This window comes from Amphiura filiformis, chromosome 4 (genome assembly GCF_039555335.1).
Source record: "Amphiura filiformis chromosome 4, Afil_fr2py, whole genome shotgun sequence".
Taxonomy (NCBI): domain Eukaryota; kingdom Metazoa; phylum Echinodermata; class Ophiuroidea; order Amphilepidida; family Amphiuridae; genus Amphiura; species Amphiura filiformis.
The window spans coordinates 61,350,140-61,371,257 of record NC_092631.1 but is presented as its reverse complement, the minus strand read 5'-3'; the positions used below and the strand labels follow the sequence as shown (position 1 = coordinate 61,371,257).

General features: G+C 35.4%; 1 protein-coding gene across 1 annotated transcript in view; it reads left to right on the top strand.

Moving 5' to 3' along the window:
• LOC140151166 (uncharacterized) overlaps positions 1 to 19,771 on the top strand; it is a 200,301-nt gene extending 180,530 nt beyond the window's left edge. The window contains exon 3 of the mRNA XM_072173387.1: positions 18,386 to 19,771. Within this exon, the coding sequence (XP_072029488.1) occupies positions 18,386 to 18,625 (240 nt within the window). The 3' untranslated portion in view covers positions 18,626 to 19,771. The remainder of the gene's footprint in view (positions 1 to 18,385) is intronic.
• Positions 19,772 to 21,118: the final 1,347 nt, after the last annotated feature.

Below are 21,118 nucleotides of genomic sequence, written 5' to 3'. Positions count from 1 at the left end.
GCAATATCGATCAAATTTATAGGACAAGGTTCCCAAATTGTGGGTCGGGACTCTTTTGGGTGTCTCTTGAGTTGCCGAATTTTTATTTTACTATTTGAAAGATATCTGCGTGCATTGAAGTGCAGAGTGTCATCATATTGATCAAGTAACTACATATTTGACGCAAATTAGCATTAAAATTGCAAATTCTGGTAGCCGGTCAGGGGGATGACTTGAAAATTGTGCCCCCTTTGGAAATTTCGCCCAGTATTCCGCTGATAAGTTTGGGTAACTAACAGCAATTATGTTATGCTGCGTGTCGCGCTAAATGCGATTTGGGTAAGGGATAAGTTTGGGAACCCCTTTTATAAGAATATGATTGGAAGTGTTAGTGCACTTATTCTATGGTTGGAAAGCTTTCAAATGTTTAAGTTAATACAAACATTGCCATATGTTATAAAATGAAACCTGTAGCAGTACACAAATCCTTAATGCGATTATCGACGTTCAAATGTCCTAAAGTCATGATGTGTAGCATTGATTGTGTAAAGCAATACTGATGTGAATCTGGTCGATGAGGCGTGAGTGAAACACATCCTCTTTTCCGTTTGCCGATCAACAAAGTCGATAGCTGAACTGTAGCGGTAGGACCTGCCGATGATAACTAGCTGGGTGGCTGCGAATAAAAATATGTGTCTACATAGATGCGGCAGAGACTTTTCTATGTTACAGAATGTTCCCGAAAAAGCCCCCAATATTCGGCACAGTGAATAAAGTATGTGCAATGTCATAGCATTAGTATCAATGTATCGTCGTTGAGAAATGTAATTCAAAATTACTTTCAATGTTTTGGGTACATTCAAACTTCATAAGGAACTCCCCAGTTTCAGTTAATACCCAGGGAGATATTAATGTCCTGACAAAAATGCCCTCCTTCTTTTTATCACAACATCATATCCCTGTGTGCACAGGACCAATTTTAGTAAACCATTATCTTGTTTCGTTTCATTAGAAATTGTAGCTCTCACGTATCATTCGTTTATTTTAATTTTTTTTGTCTTAAATATTTTTTTATTTTTCTAAACAGTTTAAAAACATGCCTCTAGATTAAAAGTATTTGGTCACAATGCTCTAGTTTTAATAGCTGAATCACCATCTTGTCCTCCTATAACTGTAACAACATTGGACTGTGACCATTTATAAGGACCCTGTGGCTAATTTTTGTAAGCAGTGTAAAAATACAGTTGCGCAAAGTTAATTAAAATCAAAACAACATGGACAGCACATGTTTTATTACTTTCTTTATAGTAAATGACACTGTTAGTCTTCAGCAGGGCCACCATTCCTCTGTATGTAGATTTCAGCTCTCCTCAACATGGCATTCACCATGTCTAATGAGAGGCTGTCCTGTCTGAGGATGTCAACTTGTGTAATTATGCGCCTCTGGAGTTCATCAAAGTCTGCATGAGGACGACTGCAAACCTTTGAGTACAGATAGCCGCACAAAAACAAATTCAATGGTGTAAGATCAGGATATCTTGTGGCCATTCCACTTGGTAATTATTCAAAGCAATCATACGATTACCAAACCATTCTGCAAGGCCTTCGGTCAATTACTGTAAAGGAAGTGGTGAAACATGTGTGTTCATGTTGTTTTGATTTTAATTGACTTTGTGTAACTGCATTTTCACTCGGCTCACAAAAATAACACACTGAGTCCTTACCAATGGTCACACGCCAGTTATTTTATATTGTGGGATGACAAGATGTTGATTCAACTAAGAGCATTTTACCAAATTTATTTTGTTACGCACTGTACACCGTAGATGAACCATAAAGAAAAAAAATGTTTAGTATTTTGTAATGAGCTAAATGTACCCGCATATTACGCCAAAAAATGCCAATATCCGTAGTTACAAATAATACGCTAGCACTAAATCTGCTTTATTTTTATTATTGGATTTCGCGATAATTCTGAAACATCTCAACATTCCATATAGCACATTGATTACAAATGATGCACATTTACATTGTATCGCTCACGGTTTGATTAAATCTAAATGAATTATGATGTGCAAATTATACAATAATAATTTAAGCAAAATATTATACATCTATTTCGTAATGAACTGTAGCAATATGCGCGTATAAATGGCGAGTCTGGGACATGTTTGTGATTATGGTAACTTATTTGCCCCATCGGTTGGATTGAATTATAGAAATAATTGAATCCATCTCGTTATTTTCCCTCCCACATGACATGAGGTAGGTTCCTTAGGATATCAATATCACTTGGTGTTGATCAGCGGGTATTGATCCAGCTTATCGTATCTATGATACGCAGTTATTTATGTTACTCAAAGTATTAGATGGAACATGGAAGTACCTGTTATGTAAAAACAACCATAGTTTAGTTGAGTTTACTTGCTGTTGTGCATGCAGATCAATGTATTACATTGATAATAATGTGGTCCAGTAAAATATAAGTCAATTCCGTTTTAAGTTTATTTGGGTTGTAAATTTAGTCTGATTTTGTGTTTTGCCCGTATCATTTTAACCATGCCAAATTTGAAAATTGCACAGGATCGGTTGTTCCTGTTATTGGCAGCTTTTACGTATCCGGACGTATGTGACGAATGAATTACTTTTTATAAGAGCAGTGTAGCGCACCCACAGGATGCATCCTGATTATGACATGTGATGAATTGGTTCAAAGCGGTATAGCGGTAATTCACTTAAAGTTTCAAAGAAGTCAATTAATTTTTCACGTAATGTCATGCCATGTCTTGTCATTCCTGGCAACCAGCTGCTTCCCAGAGGTAATGCGTCAGTGGTATAACTCATCTTCATTGGAGTTTGATTAAAAGAATCATTATTGGCATGGCAACATCACGGACTGTATGCAAGATTAAACATGGATGCACTTTTCTTCCTTCAATATGTTTAGGGTGGATAGTAAACAGTGCATTTTATGTAAGCGACAAACGGTACCCGTACGTTAAAAGTGTGTAGTGATATTAAGGGATATAAAGGACGTGATATGCCCTATCGGGCAGTTTTATACATAACTAAATTATCGTCAGAAAAAGGGTTCAAATCCTAACCCTAAAGTTCAACGTCTTTTGTGGTTGTAGAGCAGTATTCTTCTCGGGATTTTAACGTACAACCACAAGCTTGCACTGTCCATTAAATTTAAACATGGCTTCAGTAAAGTAATAAAAATTGACACTTTTTATATTTTGATATTTAACAGTAGTTGAAGTAAACTTTATAAATCTCATAATATGAACTATAAATGTATGTAGCTAGGACGAAATCCGTCCACCATTTGAAAAATTTGGATACATACATCATTAGATTTATAAACTTTACTTCGAGGATTGTAAAGTATCAAAAATATTAATTTTTAATAATTTGCCATAAAATTTGTATTATTATCACGAATTTCAAAAAAGGACCTTCCTCGTATTCAGAATTAAATTTGTTGTGTCTGATGTGCTTTCATGTCCCACAAAAATACTGTGCAAACGTTGCTATCCGATCCCTTAATCCCTTATTTTTTTTGTTAATTTTACTTACCTACTTTCACTTTCTTGGATGGCATGACCAGCTTTATATACACGGTCCTCATTACTGAAGCCATGTTTATATCTAACGGGCTGGGCAAACTATTGTGATTGTACGTTAAAATCCCAGGAAGAATACTACTCTACAACCACAGAAGATTTTGGACTTTATGGTTAGGATTTAAACTTTTTACAGATGATAATAATTATTTATCTATGTATAAATCTGCCTGGTAATCTGCCCATAACATTTGAACCATAATTTGAAATAGACTTGTTATCTACAACTGTTATTTTATTGAAACTTAAACAATTAACTTAACGCAGGGTGTTGTTCAGCAAAATGCAATACAATGTTAAGATTAGGATGTCGATTACCTTTTGATTAGCTCGCCAATGCTTTACATGAACAAAGATGTATTTTACCTTAAATCTGGGACAGACTATTTTAACATGCTTTGATTGCACTGAATTGGATCTGACTTAGGCCTGTATGATATTTTAGACTGATTGCACTGAATTGGATCTGACTTAGGCCTGTATGATATTTTTGATACAAAGAGACGATTGATTTTAATATAATTTACATTTTCCTTGAATATACTTCAATGATATCGTCATTTACACTGCCCCTTTTCAAATTAAATACATCATACTTTATCAATCCGCTCTCAATTTAGATACAATCTCTGAACATAGAACACTTCAAAATTCGAACTACTTTATAAGAACGAGACATACATTATGGTCCTCGCTGTCGTTGTGTGAATGAGATTTGAACTGATGGCTTGTCTACCTGTCTAGCGTTGTTGCTGCAAAAGGCAAAAGAACCCATGTTTAGACTTCAAACTAAACTCGTTCATTATCAGGTAATTAAACTATTTAAATGTCACTCAAGACGTTCATTAACTCACAATTAACATGTATCCAACTAAACATGGCGGAACTGTCTGTGGTAATTATTACTGATCTCTTTGACATGTGCACCTGCACTTCTTGACGAACTCAACATATTAACATGGTATGAAATAGAATGAAGACATTCAGCGTGTTTATACTGAGCGTACGGCTTTTTGCCCCGCTATTTTCCGGGCACAAAATACCGATCATAATCCGGCCACCGTTACCCAGCTTGTTTCTACTGAGACCAGAAAGCCGTGTCTCGCACGATGCACGGCATTTTTTTCCTGTAAACCGGAAGTACGGAAAACAGATTTGACGGTTAATTATATCCTAAATTTAAATGTCTACGGATGTCAGCTCATGGCATATGACCTACAATCACAATTTAGTATTTTCGTAAAATCCAAATTGCATTAATTTACCAGTGGATCTAGTAATTGGCTATTATGATAATTAATTTACAGCTCATATATAACCAACTCATTAATTATAAAGATATAACCAACTCATTAACTATAAAGAAGTAGGCCTAGACTATTTGTAAAGTCATATCCAATATCGGAAAGAAGGAACCTACTACATCATAGGCCTAAGCTAGACTATACAAGTAGAATATAAATCGCGTTATTTTTGCAACACGCATGACCTCGACCCGGCAACCGATGACACGGCTCGTTTCTACTGCGCAGATTACACGCTTTGACCCGGCATGATCCACCTCAAGAGGTGGATCACGAAAGGCGAGCACATGACCCGGCATGACACGGCAACCGATTACCCCAAGTCGTTTCTACTGGGCTCGTTACCCGGCACGGCACGGCACGGCACGGCATGGCCCGGAATTTTACCCTCAGTAGAAACACGCAGATTGTACGTAGTCGCATAATAGCTAGCTTTTACATTCAGATGAGATTATGAATCTAGATGAAACTATAAAATAAATTTACAGCTATTTATCCACTGATTTTAGGTGCCGTAGTAGCCGTGAGTTGCGGTTATTTGCAATTGATTAGCTCAGGTTCTGTAAATCAGTACTTACTGTCTTAAAATGTACAGTACCAAGCATTATATTTTTTTTTTTCTGAAATTTATTATTGCTGAATTCATTTGACCGAGAAAATTAATTATGAAGTGAAAAGGTGTAACTAATAATTTAGCTAATTTCAATACCGAATTCAATCGTTTCAAGCGCCAAATTAAGTGACTGAGTGGGTCTTGTTTAACAATAGCCATCGACTGACTAGCGTTCTACGTGTTTATAAACATCTCAAAAAAGTAACTAACCCCCCTTAAATAATGGCCATTATTCAAAAACGGACGGTTGTATTACAAATCTGGAAAATACGTTGGAAGCAGAATTTATTTCTGGGCATTGTGTAGCAATTGTCTAAATATTGACGCCGCAGCGTACATTTAAATCAATGTAACCCAAGATTTGAAAGTTGCAGTAAATTCTATTGATTTGTATTCAGTATAATAAAAGGAAATCTGTGTAATGATATCTGAGTGTTTTTATATTGTTGCAAGTGCAACTTTCAAATCTGGACCTCACTACATTAAATTGACCGGTTTTTGTAGTGTTTTCTGGGCTATCGTATCAAATGAGGTGTCAAAATGCGCAGAAATAACTGCTTCTAGAGTAATTTACAGATTTGTAATACAATAGCCCGTTTTTGAATAATGACCATTATTTAAGGGGGGTTAGTTACTTTTTTGAGACATTTATATAAATGCTGCAGTATGCATGTGTGTATGTAGGTACCAATGTTCATGTCAAGAGACGACCAAAGTCTCGTTAAACTCAGTTTGTTCAGCTCCATAGCATATTAAATACCACTTTGTTTATTTAGCACTAGATTGTGTCTGGTACACTGTAAATGAATATTGGGATGTAATGTCAAATGATGCCCTTTAGAACAGAAGATGTAGAATGTGCGCAATAGGTAATCGGTAATTTTTAATTTAATACGAGATTTAATAAATTGTGTATACCCAATAATAAGTGGGAATACGGAATTTATTTGAGATTCTGATCTTTGATCTTGATAAGCCTTGATCTATTTGCCATGTTACCAACTATTCTATTGCTTAATTTTGTTTTACAAGCGATAACAATCTGAGCCAAATTTTTATCAATATCAGAATTTTTAAATTTTTGTCCCCAGTGAAACCCACATTTTGACATTAGACTTTTTCCCACTATAACTCATAATTATATTGATCGGATATTTGTTAAACTATTCTCTTTCTATAAGAAAATAGTTAAACCTATATATCATGTTATTTTGACTTTGTTCGGAATTCTAGCCACCATCTCTTACCCCGTCCAAAATCCAAAACATACCCCGGTGAAACATACATTTTTTGAACTATTGAAAAAGAAATGATATATGTGTGAAAATAGACACAACAATAATTATTGTTCCCCATAAGGAAAATACGTCTGGGCTTGCTTATACTTACCTCACAAAAAAAGTATATTAGGACCCCACAAGGAGATTTCAGGAAATGACAATGAGGTTTCCACAAGGGGTATCTGGTACTTACACACCCCGATACACCCATCCCATATTTAAGTATACCACATGTATCCGGAAGTGGGGGTGGTGTGGTGGTTGTGCTCATTCCAAGGGCGGATCAAAGAATATAAATGACAATTTTAGGTGCCAATTTTGACAATATGTTTGGACGAAAAAAAATCGATTCTGAGGACAAGAGGCGTCCTCTAGACCTCAACTCTCCCAGAATAGGCAACGTAGTCGCATTTGATCGCCAAATATGTATGAGCAGCCCCTCCTTCAAAAACCTGGATCCGCTTTTGCCTCGCACGCCCATACTAGCGGGCTAAGCGTGCTCTCACATCCGTATACGTGCGGGCACATTGCTTTTTGGGCGGGGTTAATTAATATGAACAAGGTCTTCGAAAAAAAACGGCTCTCGCTGGTTTCTATGGGATGCATTTATTTTAACAGGACACATGTTAAAAACTATAGATAGAAAGATATATTTGTGTATATAGATTGCATTTTAAACAAAAAAATGGCCGAATTGGTGTAGTTACATGTTCTTTTTATTTAACGCTTTTTTAGTTACCCCAAATCAGGTTGTATATCCACTGCCCGCCCGTAAGTTGAACGTTATAAAAGTTAATAGTTTCCCACGAGGTGCGTTTTCACTCTATTTCGCACCCATGCAATACCGATCCAGAAAAAAGGACATGAAAGTAACATATATTTTGATTTGAGGTAAATATCCGTATAATTGGTTTTTCAGCCAACCATGATCGCTCTTTATAACGCTGAATAATTTACGATGGTTACAGGCCTTATAAATGCGGAAGTTACGTACCATTCGATTGGAGGTAAATATCCATATGTCGGCATTTTAGCCATTCATGATCAGATTATGATCGAGTGATTTAAATTCAATTTCACGATATAAAATTAACATTTCAGTGAATCTGCACAAATACTCTAAACATCACAATTTACATTCGATATAAAGTTCAGATAAAGAATACTTTAATCATTCCCTAGGACCGGACCGCATTTAATTCTGATCAAGAGGGGGCAAGTGGTCATGTTCTGGAATCAAATACTCTTGCTGGTTAGTCAGGGAGAAAAAAGTCTTTATATTTTAATTATACCGTACCCAACCAGAAACATTTCATGAATTCATGTAGTAAGGTTCGAGAGCCTAACTTGAGGCCAAACTTGAAAGCCGTATGCTTAGGATACTTTTCAAAACCTTTATAAATATAATAGAGTGTATGTACATAAAGGCTTCTTTGGATTCTGATCTTTCCAAGATCAATGAACACTTAGTCAACAAGGTCAACGTAGACTGTACGCGAACCAATAAGATGATAGAAAAGGTTGATGCATACCAAAACAACCAACATTATAAATAATCAATAATAAATAATATTGCTCAAATGTTACCGAACCCAATTAGATTGGCCCCTACCATTTTGTGTCGGTGGTGGTGGTGGTTATATGGGGGTGTGTGGGGGTGTGTGTGTAGGGGGTATGTGTTGTTATTGTTGTTGTCGTGGTGGTGTTTCTTGTTAGGTTAAATTCAAGCAATACGAGAGAATGAGAGTGGTTAAACACAAATAACAGAAAATCATGAGAGAAGAACGAAGTGAATGATTCAGAAACAAAGTAATTCTTCTTATGAGTAGCTCAATGGCAATGACAAGCAGATAGAGTGAGGAAATATATCATCGGTTGTATAATTTACACAGCATATGTTTAGTTAATTTGAAATAAAGACTGATCATCATCATTATTATTATTATTATTATTATTATTATTATTATTATTATTATTATTATTATTATTATTATTATTATTATTATAATTATTATTATTATTATTATCGGCATTAGTATTAGTGTTATAGTCTGTATATAGTTAATTAATATTATTTGAAAAACTTGTACAAGACATATTACTACGTATTGTGATTTTCTTTTGTTTAGTCAAAGGCATAGATGGAACTCCCTTCTAAAACATTCGCACAATTGATACTTACATAATGTCTGCCCAGGTTTCAAAATTCACTTCAAATAAATCGACAGAGCTAAATGTACGAATGCATACTCAATTTCTAGAAATGAGCGATTATGTGAATAATGGCGAAGGATATATGAATCGTTATAATATCATGCCCGAGCTTATTGGCTAACAAGGAAATCGCTTATTACTAGTAGAATGAAAAAAAAATGAAGCTAAATCGTCAAGGGACGTGACAAGATACTAACAGTTTTCACGAAGTAAATAATGAAACACTATGCTGTTATTAAGGCTCCCTGAAGCAGGAACGTCCATTAGTAGCAATTTGTAGTCGACCTGGTTTAATTCCAAATGCTCTTTACACTTTTCATCCTTTTGCAGAATCCTTTTTAAAGAATATTTTTTGTTATATAAATGTGATACAATGCCATGATTTTTGGTGTTTTTATAGCAAAATTGTCTGTCTCTAAATATGTTGGAAAATGCATGCACATTATATTAAATGCATTAATCCACACAAAAAATGAACCCCTCCAAAGGCACTGCGTGTTGTACGTGGAGTTCGCGTCTGTGCTTTAAACACTAGGACGAATTACATAGAAACTACTTGTGAATTCTGAATTCTGAATACGTCTAGATGTTTGATATCAAGTCCACTCATTATTTGAACATTGGAATATGTGGGTTTCAAGTAGATGTAATGCTAAGCCACCGCAAAAATTAGCAGGCAGACATCAGCAGTATGTATACCAAAGATCCGGTGCGATCTGTCTTGATCAGCGCTCTGGCAACCTGTAACATCTGCTGACAATTTAGCCACAATCGACTCGTCTTTGACCTAAATTGAAGTTCAGCCTTCCTTTTCTCAAGGTCTGATCAGATATGACAATACTCTCCACGATCGTCTTAATACCTGCACATAGAATATTTCCCTGATTGACCAACTAGTGTTTCGAACTCGGGACTGTCAATTAATTATGTCTCATATAGAAATTGCAACAATCATGTTGTTAAGACATTTGTCTCCCAGCAGATGTATGGTCCTTGTATCGGTGTACCTACCGCTCCGAGCAAGTTCTTGAATATGTGGAAACAATACAGCAGAAAGACGATCCATTTCAAGGGCTATTCTGCTGTCCATCAATGATGATCTCAGCAGAAGTCCAATATATATAGGATTTTGGTCAAATGATACTGTTGATGACACGTTGTGTTTCATTGCCAAACTGCAAAGGAGCTCCAAAGTGGATAGAAATCAAGTCTTTTATATGTCTATCATGGGAAAATAAAAAGCAGAAGACTGATGAGGGTGTTCATTCTTCCGATTACAGATTTAAATGAATAGCAAATGAATTGTTATTTAAGTGTTTTTTGCGGCTTTATTGGTTGATGTTGGAATTATTGATTACCTGCTTTTTTGATGATGATAGTTTAAATGTTCTTAGTGGGTTTCAAGACCCCTAAAACCCAGGAATAGATACCAAAATTTTACCTGCAAGGTGAATGGTAAAAACCATTTTAGTGTATTGCCGGTCTTTTTGGACTCTATTTTGGATTAGAATGTTACCTAATTACTTAATAACATTTTTATTGGTCTCAATGGGTTTTCTGAATCCTAAAACCTGGGGATATATATCAAACTTACTGCTCTAGGTTGAGTAAATAATGATAAACCTTTTGCAGCATTTTTTGGGGTCAAAATGCATATTTACCCGTCTATTTAAAGACTGAAAAAGTATCCGTCTTCTAATATTTCACGTTCAAGCATATCGTCGTAACTAATCCTATAGTTTCAATCACGAAGCTTTTCACCTGTTTTACTCATCTCCAAGCCTTCAGGGGTTATCCGGTACTTCTTTTTAGATGCCGGCGATTAATGGCAATGTTGACATAGTTATCATAGGTATATTTCACCCGATTGCAAAATAAAACAGGAAAATGGGGAAATCCAAAGTTACGTTCTTGAATGTTGCATTACGTTGCCCATACCAGCATCTCGGACAAGTTTCAGTAGCATATACAAATGTGTCTAACCTTCGAAATGAAATTGATACAAAACCAGGCAAACATACCTCCTGAAGTAGCGTTCGGAACGAACTTGCGAATGCACCGATGGAAATATATTTTTTTACCAGCGCGCTCACCAATCTAAAATAGTGCAGGGTGGATAACATTTATATAGCAATATTAGTTCTGGTTAGTTAGATTCTGGTAATTAGTGTATAGGTTTTCGCGCTGGACAACCCGTACACACGAAATTATGAAATGTTGACCTTATTTTATTAACAGGTCCACGATAAGCGGGAGGGAAGGGGGTGGGGGAGGGGGGCTACACGTCTTGATGACGCTTTTTATAACAATGCTTTTCCTTTACCGAAGTTTCCCTTTCCTTTACCGTATCCATAAAACAGCATCAATAGCAGCAAAATAGCCATATCTTATCACTATAAGCTTTGTGCGGTTTTTCGACCAGACTATGTTTTTGCAGGATATACTTAATTGCTTTTAAAATTATGTTTTCTCAGCAATTAAATACATCAGTGAGAGAAATGTTGGTGCGTTGGATATTGCTTTACATTATTTTTGTATGTTTATACATAATTGTTAAAATTACAGAGGCGACGACCTTGTTTATCATAACAGCCTGTAATGACACTATTTTTGAACTTTAAAACTTGTGTACAGGTTTGAGTCCCTTTTTGGTAAAATTCCATTCTTTCCTTTTTTCTCTTTTCTTTCTTCCCTTATTTTTTCTCATTCTTTTTCAGAGAATTTGACATTGCAAGATTCATGCCCATGAGTAAGCCATGAATAAGGAATATATGGGCATGAAAGAAGAGAGAATTTGTCATTGACCGCGAATACCGATTCATGCTCAAGAGTTACCCATGAACATACCCTGAACTTGTCAAGCTCTGACCATCACATGAAACAAAAAAGGCATGCAAAAGCATGAATATTCATGTGTGAGCATGAACAACCCTTCAGAAATTCCGAAATTAACGTACTCGTGCCCAATGATAGCGAAAATAGGGCATGTTTTTTGGCAAGATCTTGGCATGTTCTTGGCAAGATCTTGGCATGTTCTTGGGCATAGATCACGACTAAATTTTGCCTGGGGTATATATACATGAATATTTATGGGCATATTGTCATAGTTATCGCTATTCTTCATTCGCCCTGCTTCCACGTGCCAAACCTCCAGTACTCCTCAGATATCATCCACGGATAATTTTAAATTTGAAAATTTAAAAAAAGTACTAATGTAAAAAATAAAATTCAACAATAGGCATGTTTTAGCCTAATCCAAAAATAATCTCGCTTTATGAAAAAAAAGTTGATGTATTTTTATTCCTTTCTTGAATTAAAACCCATCCATACATGCCTTTGTAATACGGCACTTTACAAAAACTATACTCTATTGTTGTTTACATGCTGCATTTTCTACTTCGAGCTTTAGCTTTGTTTCACATCTTACATAGTGCATTTTCTACCCTTTTATTGAATATATTTGCATCTAATGCTTGGAGTTTTAGTCTAATGGAATTGCAAAGAATGGGAGACTTGTCACCCTTAGCAACATACTAACAATGCCTGAACAAACAGGGTATCGAATAAAAGCAGCAATAAGCCATTATGGAAGGGGAAACTTATGCACAGATTAGTAACGTTAGTGGCAAAATTCAGTATATAAAGACTAGATTAGTTCTTTAATTGAAGAGTGTTACAGAAATCTATATAAGGTTATGTGCTGCTTTAGATACTCTACTAAATTTAATATGCCGAGCCAAGCCTTATATTTAAAAAATTGTAAAATGTAAACTTGTTAGATTTAATGAACAATTTGAAAATTAACTAATTTTGAATGGATACAAAGGGTTATAAATAAATGCAAACGTACTTTTCATATCTTTATAAAATTGTCACTGGCGACATCGTGGAAAAAACAACAACAACGCCAAAGTACAGTAAACAGGATTAATGCATTAATGCTTTTCATAATGTATACCCGCAAAACTTAGTATGTAATGTTATGTATGAGCAGTTAGCTAATACCACCTTATTAAATATTTTTTTTTAAACGGCAGCTTTCTGACTACTCTTACTATACTGTAGGCTTTTTAATTTCACATTTTCCGTGAGCTATATAAGAATTTCAGAAACAATGACCTTTCCGCTTCAGTGTTGCACAAAGAAAACAGAAACACTTCTCTCTACTATGCCAAGCTCTTGAGGGCATACATGCAACGTATGGGGACGTTTCTTGCCACATCCGTAATTGCAAATTACAGGAGAAGCCGATCTAGGGATGAACTTTATGGGCTAGTACCATTAGACGGATTTCCGGTGGGGCATTACGCAGAAAAGAAAAGTGTATTTCTATAATTAAATACGACATGTTTTGGCGGCGTTTAACGTTAACATTAACATTAACAAAATGCCCTTCACGTCGTACAGTAGTACAGTGGTGCGACTGATGTATAGTTTTATTCTGATGTGGGGATATTACCTTAGTTTGAGACCTGACAAAAATTGTTATCAAGTTTTAGTTTTATTTATTTTGATAGCCAGATATTGTCTTCATACTTAGAATATAAACATTTTTGTGACAGACTTTGTGTAGGTTATTTATATAGTACCTGCATAACGAATCGCTGTGTACAGTATAAGTTATCCTGATTCTACATCATTGGAATATGTTTAAATCTTCAAGTTACAATCACAGGTCGTACCCACCCATGTACTTGTTTATCATACACTCGCGGAAGAATTAATTGGGATCTGAATAATTTTCCAAACTCAATATACGAGGGTCATTCAAAAAGTTCTACCTCCACCATCACATCTATGTTATATTACGTGCCAGCCAATTAAAATTATAGTCATACTTTTACATATTAAATGTTATTTGATGAAAATGTGACTTTTGATTGTTAAGATATATCGGTTAAAGCGAATACAGATTTTATACATCGGAAACGGTTAAAAACTGGAACCAAAAGTTTAGTAAGCATCATATTGTAGCTTTGGATAATGTTTTCAAGATGTGGTTGTCTAAATGCTTACTCAGGATAAATATTTTGGTCCTGTTTGAGCTCTCTGACATACTTTGGGATCATTCAAAACAAAATGAAACATGTTTTATATGAGAAGAAAATATCAATGGGTTAAAACAGACACACAAAGTTAGCGAAATTTGCCAGATTTTGACTAGATCACGTTTAAGAGTAATTCGTAATTACGTTCTATTTTAAACAATGGGTGCATCCTAACGTGGAATAAGATGAACAGTTTGTTAATAACCTTGTATATGATTACAAAATACAAAAACTGTGCATAACACTTATTTGATTTTAACTTATGAACCAATTAATATGACTTAAACCAACAAGCTGACCCCTATCAAAGTCAACAACCTATGGAAAAGGGTCAATATTCTGAACATGTATTGGGTTTGTTGTGCAAAATTCACGATACCCAGTAAAACTGTACTATCTGCAAGCATAAGATATTGATTAAAGTATTTTAACAAAAATAGAGTAATTGAATCATTTTCAGATATAAATCTGTAATGATTTCCACATAGATGTTGCGACCTTTTAAATCAAAATTAGCCTTAGTCTTTTCAAACCGTTTCCGACGTACCAAATCTGTATTCACTTTAAACCCACACATCTTAACAACCATTAATCACATTTTAATCAAATAACTTTTATTTTGGAGCCAAGATTTAAGAGTATACCCATGGGTAATTTCAATTCATGGCACGTAAGATAGCAGAGATGTGATAATGGAGGTAGAACTTTTTGAATGACCCTCGTATATCACGGACTCTTTTTTGCATGATGCTTTTCATACATATAATGTGACAAACAAAACGTTCATGTGACAACCTGTTTTATGATATTACGGTTTACGACCGCACATTTGTAATCTATTAAATGCAAACATTTAAAATTTATATCGTGTGTCCACATGGTACAATTATTTGTGGGGCCTAATTTGCAATATCGTAGCACATTTATTTGACAACAATATTTCGTTTTGTTGAGAATGTTACAATAATTGTTTTAAAGAAGAAAAGTTTATCCAAACAACTACATATCAGCGCATATCACATCAAAGCTCCCATTGGGCGCCCCTTTATTAAAGGAATTCTTATTATCGTTACCTCTCAAAATTAGTCCCGCTGCGTCTTTAAATGTATGTTTTTGATGTTTGACATTTTAATTTCAATGTTTAACAGTATGCTTCGACTATATTTATAAATACGTTTTTATAAATATGCACGTGACCACCTCTGCGCTGCCATAACAGTTTGTAGACAGTAAGTCTCGAAGTGACCTACATAACGGGTGGTCTTCCTATGCATTTGAATGCAAAGGTTGAACAACATGTGACTACTATGCAGCAAACTTTGTGATTATATTGTAAAAATGTTTCCGTCGTCAAATACTTTTGAAATGTTGTTTTTGGTAACATATTACAAAATCGGAATCCCCCATGTGTAATAATTTTGCTATTCCTATCCTTTTCAATGCATGAGGATTTGGTCACGCTTGCTAGTCTTGGTATGTCGTGCCCATGAGTCACGTGCGTATTTATAAAAAACGTATTTATAAATATAGTCGCAGCATACTGTTTAAGCGAATATCCTGAAAAAAAATACTTTTCACTTTCCGGACTACAGTCACTCTCCAACTAACTTTGGACTTCAGTGGAAATACATTTCATTCTTTTATATAGTTTCCCGTTAAAATTAGGGGACTAAAAAATTAATTACAATAACATCTTTTGCTGTGACATGTTTTATGTTCCCCCCTATTCATAGGACGAGGCTTAACAATTGTTGCAACTACCTCGTACAAGCGTAAAGTTTGGTGCAATGATAGTAAGATTATTTCGATACATGGTACAATGGAAAGAAATGCGAAATTCCAATCACTAATTTGAATTGAAAATCGACTTAGACTTTTCTATATGGTTACTTACAAAAATTTAAAAAAATAAAAGTTGTTTCCAAGCGCTTACGGTTGCCTTGTAGATGATGTTTCTGGTAAGGCATTGACCTTCAAGTGGGCAGTCTTGGGGCAGTTGCACAAATGTTCTATTTTTGTGTCTTTGTTTGGGGCGACAATGATGTTTTTGTTGTTGTGGGAATAAAAAGGAACCTCATAATTTTAATGACATTGTACAGGAATAATGTGCAATGCCCGGAATAATGCTATGAATAAACAGAAATCACGCATACATTACGGAGCTTCACCTAAACCGTTAGACCATCACCTCGGGCTTCCGAGCACATGCAAAAATGGCATGATTTAGTCCGATACCCTCGAAAGTAATAGTTATACAGCCGCACCCCACACGCAAGGCAGAAAGAAACGAACATTCGCAAGAACCAGGCGCATGTTTACGCCAACACAATTCAACAACAGATTAGGTGAACTAACATGAACGTCGTACGTAAGCGCGCGATGTCACGTGATGCAACTGTTTCTTAAATTCTTAAATCGTTCCAAATGTAATATCTCGCGTTAACGTACCACGTTCAAGTTTGTTCAACTAGTGCTGTCTAATATACCATTAATAAAACCTAACTGTATCGCACAGAAACGTTTATGAAGATTTAAGCTCGCATATGTGTCATACATGATTTACACCGTTCTACTTTGTGCTCGCAAAAGAGCCATGAATGTTTTACACTATTCTACTTTATGTTTCCATCATGATATTTTTCACATGATTTTAACAGGGTTTAACAAATGTCTTGTTTGATGATAAATCATAATGGAATTGAGTTTTGACATGAATTATGTTTGTATTGCCATTAAAAATCTTGTTTTATTTTGTTTTCCTGGTGATTTATAAAATTAAGTTTGAAGAAAGGGAACTTATACGAGTTATTTAAAACAATATTGAACGTTTTTTTCGTTCAATGAAAAGAATATTTCCATTCGGTAAAATATGAGCTGTTCCATTCAACTCGGCTTTACAGTCCATATTTCATATCATGGACATAATCTTACCACTGAACTCATAAACATTCAATATTTGTATACTGTTACTTTTAACCTTAGTTCATCTTCACATTTAATAAAAAAAATGTTTCAACAAATTACTGGCAAGTATTGATATTTTGCCGGACAACACTCTATCTCAGAGCATCTAATTATTATAACTGGGACATTCGTTCCCCAGTTTTTATTTAAAAAAATATCGCGGGAAACGACCAAATTTGTATAGAATTAAGTGTTTATCATTGTTAAGTTGAAGTCCAAAGCTTGTTGGATTTGACAATATTTAGCAACATTTTCACATTTATCACCTACTTTGTCAAATATTGAATTAAAATACCTGGTTTCTATTCGAATGTTCAGTAGGTAACATACTTAACATGTCGACTCAACCAGGCAACGTGCAGGGTGTCCCCAAAAGAGCCCCCCCCATTTCGCCCTCTCTTTTTCTCCTATTTTTGCAATTATTTCAATCGGCTCACAATTTTTGAAGATATGCCCTCTTTAAGAAATGTACCCGTTTTTCACTCTGTCCACGGAGAAGGTTTGGCTACATCAAAGATTTAAACGAAACACACGGTTAATGACATGGGTAGATAAGGGCTGAAACCTGTATTCGTCAAGGAGGCAAACAGGTAGAGGGCAGAGCAGCACAGTAAACTCACCTCAAAAGAACCAAAGACAAACTAAACAGCCATTTCAGGGCTACCTTTTATTCCAAAAAGAGAAATGACTTATGTTGTCAATAAAAAGAAAGCAAGAAACAATAAAGTAAAAAAGTAAGAAACATAATGAAACTAAAAGGCATAAAATAACCGAGAAAAAAGTATAGCAAAAGAAGTCCCATCCCACATCAATTTCGCCCAAATTAATGACACTTAACAAAATCCATAACCCATAAGCCCACCAGTAAAGCCCATTCCCTAAAATAAAGTTGTTATTGTTATAAAGTTATCATCAAGGAATGTTTTATATTCGTGCACGGTATATGCACTCTTCAATCGTTGAAGTAGCCAAACCTCCTCCGTGGACAGAGTGAAAACGAATACATTTCTTTATAAGGGCATATCTTCAAAAGTTATGAGCCGATTGAAGTAATTGCTTCGGTTTATTAAAGCTAACGGGTAACTGCTTCTTTACATACCAACACATACTTGATAAACTGAAATAGGTGAAAAAGAGGGCGCAATGAGGGCCTTTTTTTTGGGACACCCTGTACTAGGTAACACTACTTACAATAACCAATATGCGACCTTACACCACAAATCAGCCGTAAAGTCGGCCGGGTCAATTTTGTTTTATTTCGTGTTTAGAAAATATATATCATAAGCTTTAAAATGGTATATTATTTGACTTCGTTCGTAGTTATCTTTAATTTCTGTGTGTTTTATTTTCACTACAGGTGACCAAACAAACATCAGCAGGACATATAACAAGTTTTAGTCGAGGTTGCCATTCCTTAATAAATTGTACCGAAGTAGACAACTGTGACCGTGAAGATATGAGGAGAAGTGGCGCATGTAAATCTTGCTGTAGCACCAGTTTATGTAATAGTGTTCCACAAAGGACTCAATACTCGCTAGCTCTTACTCTAATGGTATTGTTTGTTTCAATAATGTGTACTAAATTGGTTGGAAGATAAAACTGGAGAAGATTTTGTACTAATATTTGTCGAATGTAATGTACTATGATATATGTCAGTCATTCAATTCAAATAATCATGATCAAAGTACTACCAAAGAGGATTATCATTCATACACACGTCATTTTGTTGATTTGAAATGTGTTATGTGTTATGAATGTTTTGCAAAGTGTTCATATGAGCGTGTTTATAGTGGCTGTATACTAGGGTGTGGTGAAAAACACTTTTTTTTATCGGATCGACTTGGAACTCTTACTAGGGTACATACTACTACTGTGCTGAAATATCAGTAAGATTGGAGCGTGTTTCACCCAGGCAGCAGATTTTTACAAAATCTCTACTTATTTGCTATTTCTTACTGTATAACTCGATGAAGAGAAGTCGGCAAGAACAAGCTGGGAAAAGTAGGCATTCAGACGAGAACATCAGCCAATGATAATACTCAACGACGCCATTAAATTGGTTTCCAGCAGCGGCTCATCTTACGTACAAAATTATAGCATAGTGGATTGCAAACATTAAGAACTCTGCCAATGTTATCATGAATGAATACATTTTTCTAATGGATAAGGATCCTTCATAATACTCTTACATTACCAGGACCACTATACACAGATAAACCTGGATATTATTATTGTTAAAAATAATTGAATCAGCCTAAATATAGCCCTAAAATGTTTACCATCTGTTTTGAAATTTAACTTCCTTCTATCTTATCTTGCATTTCATGTTGTCCTACACCTTTATTTCATAACCACTAAGGTATAGGACATTTTTTGTTTTAGCTATAGCCCCCTCTCCAGAAGTTTTTAATTATATTTGTACTTGCTCAAGTAGCATTTTGTGCAAATTTTATTACCACAATTTGTTGCCATTCGGCCTCACATTAGCAGAGGCTGATCCTTTAATTCTTTTGAGGAGTGTATAATACGCTATTCTCTGTAGATCTGTCTGTCTGTAACTGCTAATGTGAGGCCGCCGTAGGTTGTACGGGGCTCAAACTTGGTGGGTGGGTGCAGTTCTGTCCTGGCAAGAAGAAGTTTATGTTCATTTAAAGTCATTTGACCCTGGGGCCCTCCCAGGGGTCATCTGAGGTCAAATGACTAAAAACTGTCGTATGGGCATGAAATTTGGTAGGTATAGTCAACATTTTGGAAGGTAATTTTGGGGTCATCTGAGGTCACCCAGGGGTCATCTGAGGTCAAATTACTAAAAACTGTCGTATAGACATGAAACTTGGTGGGTACAGTCAACATTTAGAGTCAACATTTTGGAAGGTCATTTGGGGTCACCAGGGGTCATCTGAGGTCAAATTAGTAAAAGCTGTCATATGGGCAGGAAACTTGGTGGGTAAAGTCACCATCAGCCAGGTAATCGCGCCCAGCCGAGAACCGCCAAATATGGGTAACCGCCTAGTAATATTTAATCTTTGTACGTATTGCATTGGATTCATTAGCTGATAGTAATAACAAGCATCGAACCAGCATCACGGTAGATCCAGTTATCGAATAATTTGACTCTGATGCCTAATGAGAAACTGTTGAAGTTAATGTGTAAGCCACGTCCACAAAGGTTTGCATAATGGCTACTTATGGAGCTCTCTCTCGTATTTTATTATTCTTGACTATATACTCAAGATGATGACTTGGTTGTGTAAAGCAACAAAAAGGAACCATTTGGATTTATATTAGGTTAAGCACTATACTAGTGAGCTTATTTAAATTGGAAATCATGGTACTCTAGCGCGCTCATTTGAAATCCATACAAATCAAAGCATTGCAGAAACAAACTGCTTTCTAGTCTAATCGAGCCGCCTTATCATGTTTTGAAATTAATGATCATTCGTACACTTTCACTTTTAATCATTAAATCAGCTTTCACCCAATGAAACTATTTGTCATCTTCATGATAGATTACAATTTTAAGCCAGTGTTTATGTTCGACATTCACTAAAGACCATTAATAGAGGGCGCTATTGGGTGTTTTTTTGAGCATCTATTTTCCCTACATTAGTGGAACCAAAGTTTTTTGGCATCCTTACACCTCAAAGGATAAAACTAGAATTGGTTCCATTTTTTTTCTATGCCCCTTATACTTCCCACGAGGGGTCGAAGGTCATAATGGGGCCAATATTTAATATATATGACCGTACACCTGACACGAATGAGACGTAAATTCCGCCCGATCAACTTTGTTTTATTTCGTGTTTAGAAAATGTATATCATAAGCTTTAAAATGGCATATCATTTGACTTCAAACGATATCCAGAAGCGGGGTTATGGTTTGTTGAACTTTCCTCATTCAACAAAATGGTATATCCTCTTTGGTTCTTCGGTTCCCACATTGCTGGTAATAAATATCAAACAGTCATAATTAGCGGTCATTTCAAATCATCCCCTAGTCAACGAGGTTAAGGAATGCCCTCTCATTGTTAATTGTCGGTTATGTATACCTAGACAAAATACAATGATTTGTAACCCGACACTTAAACAG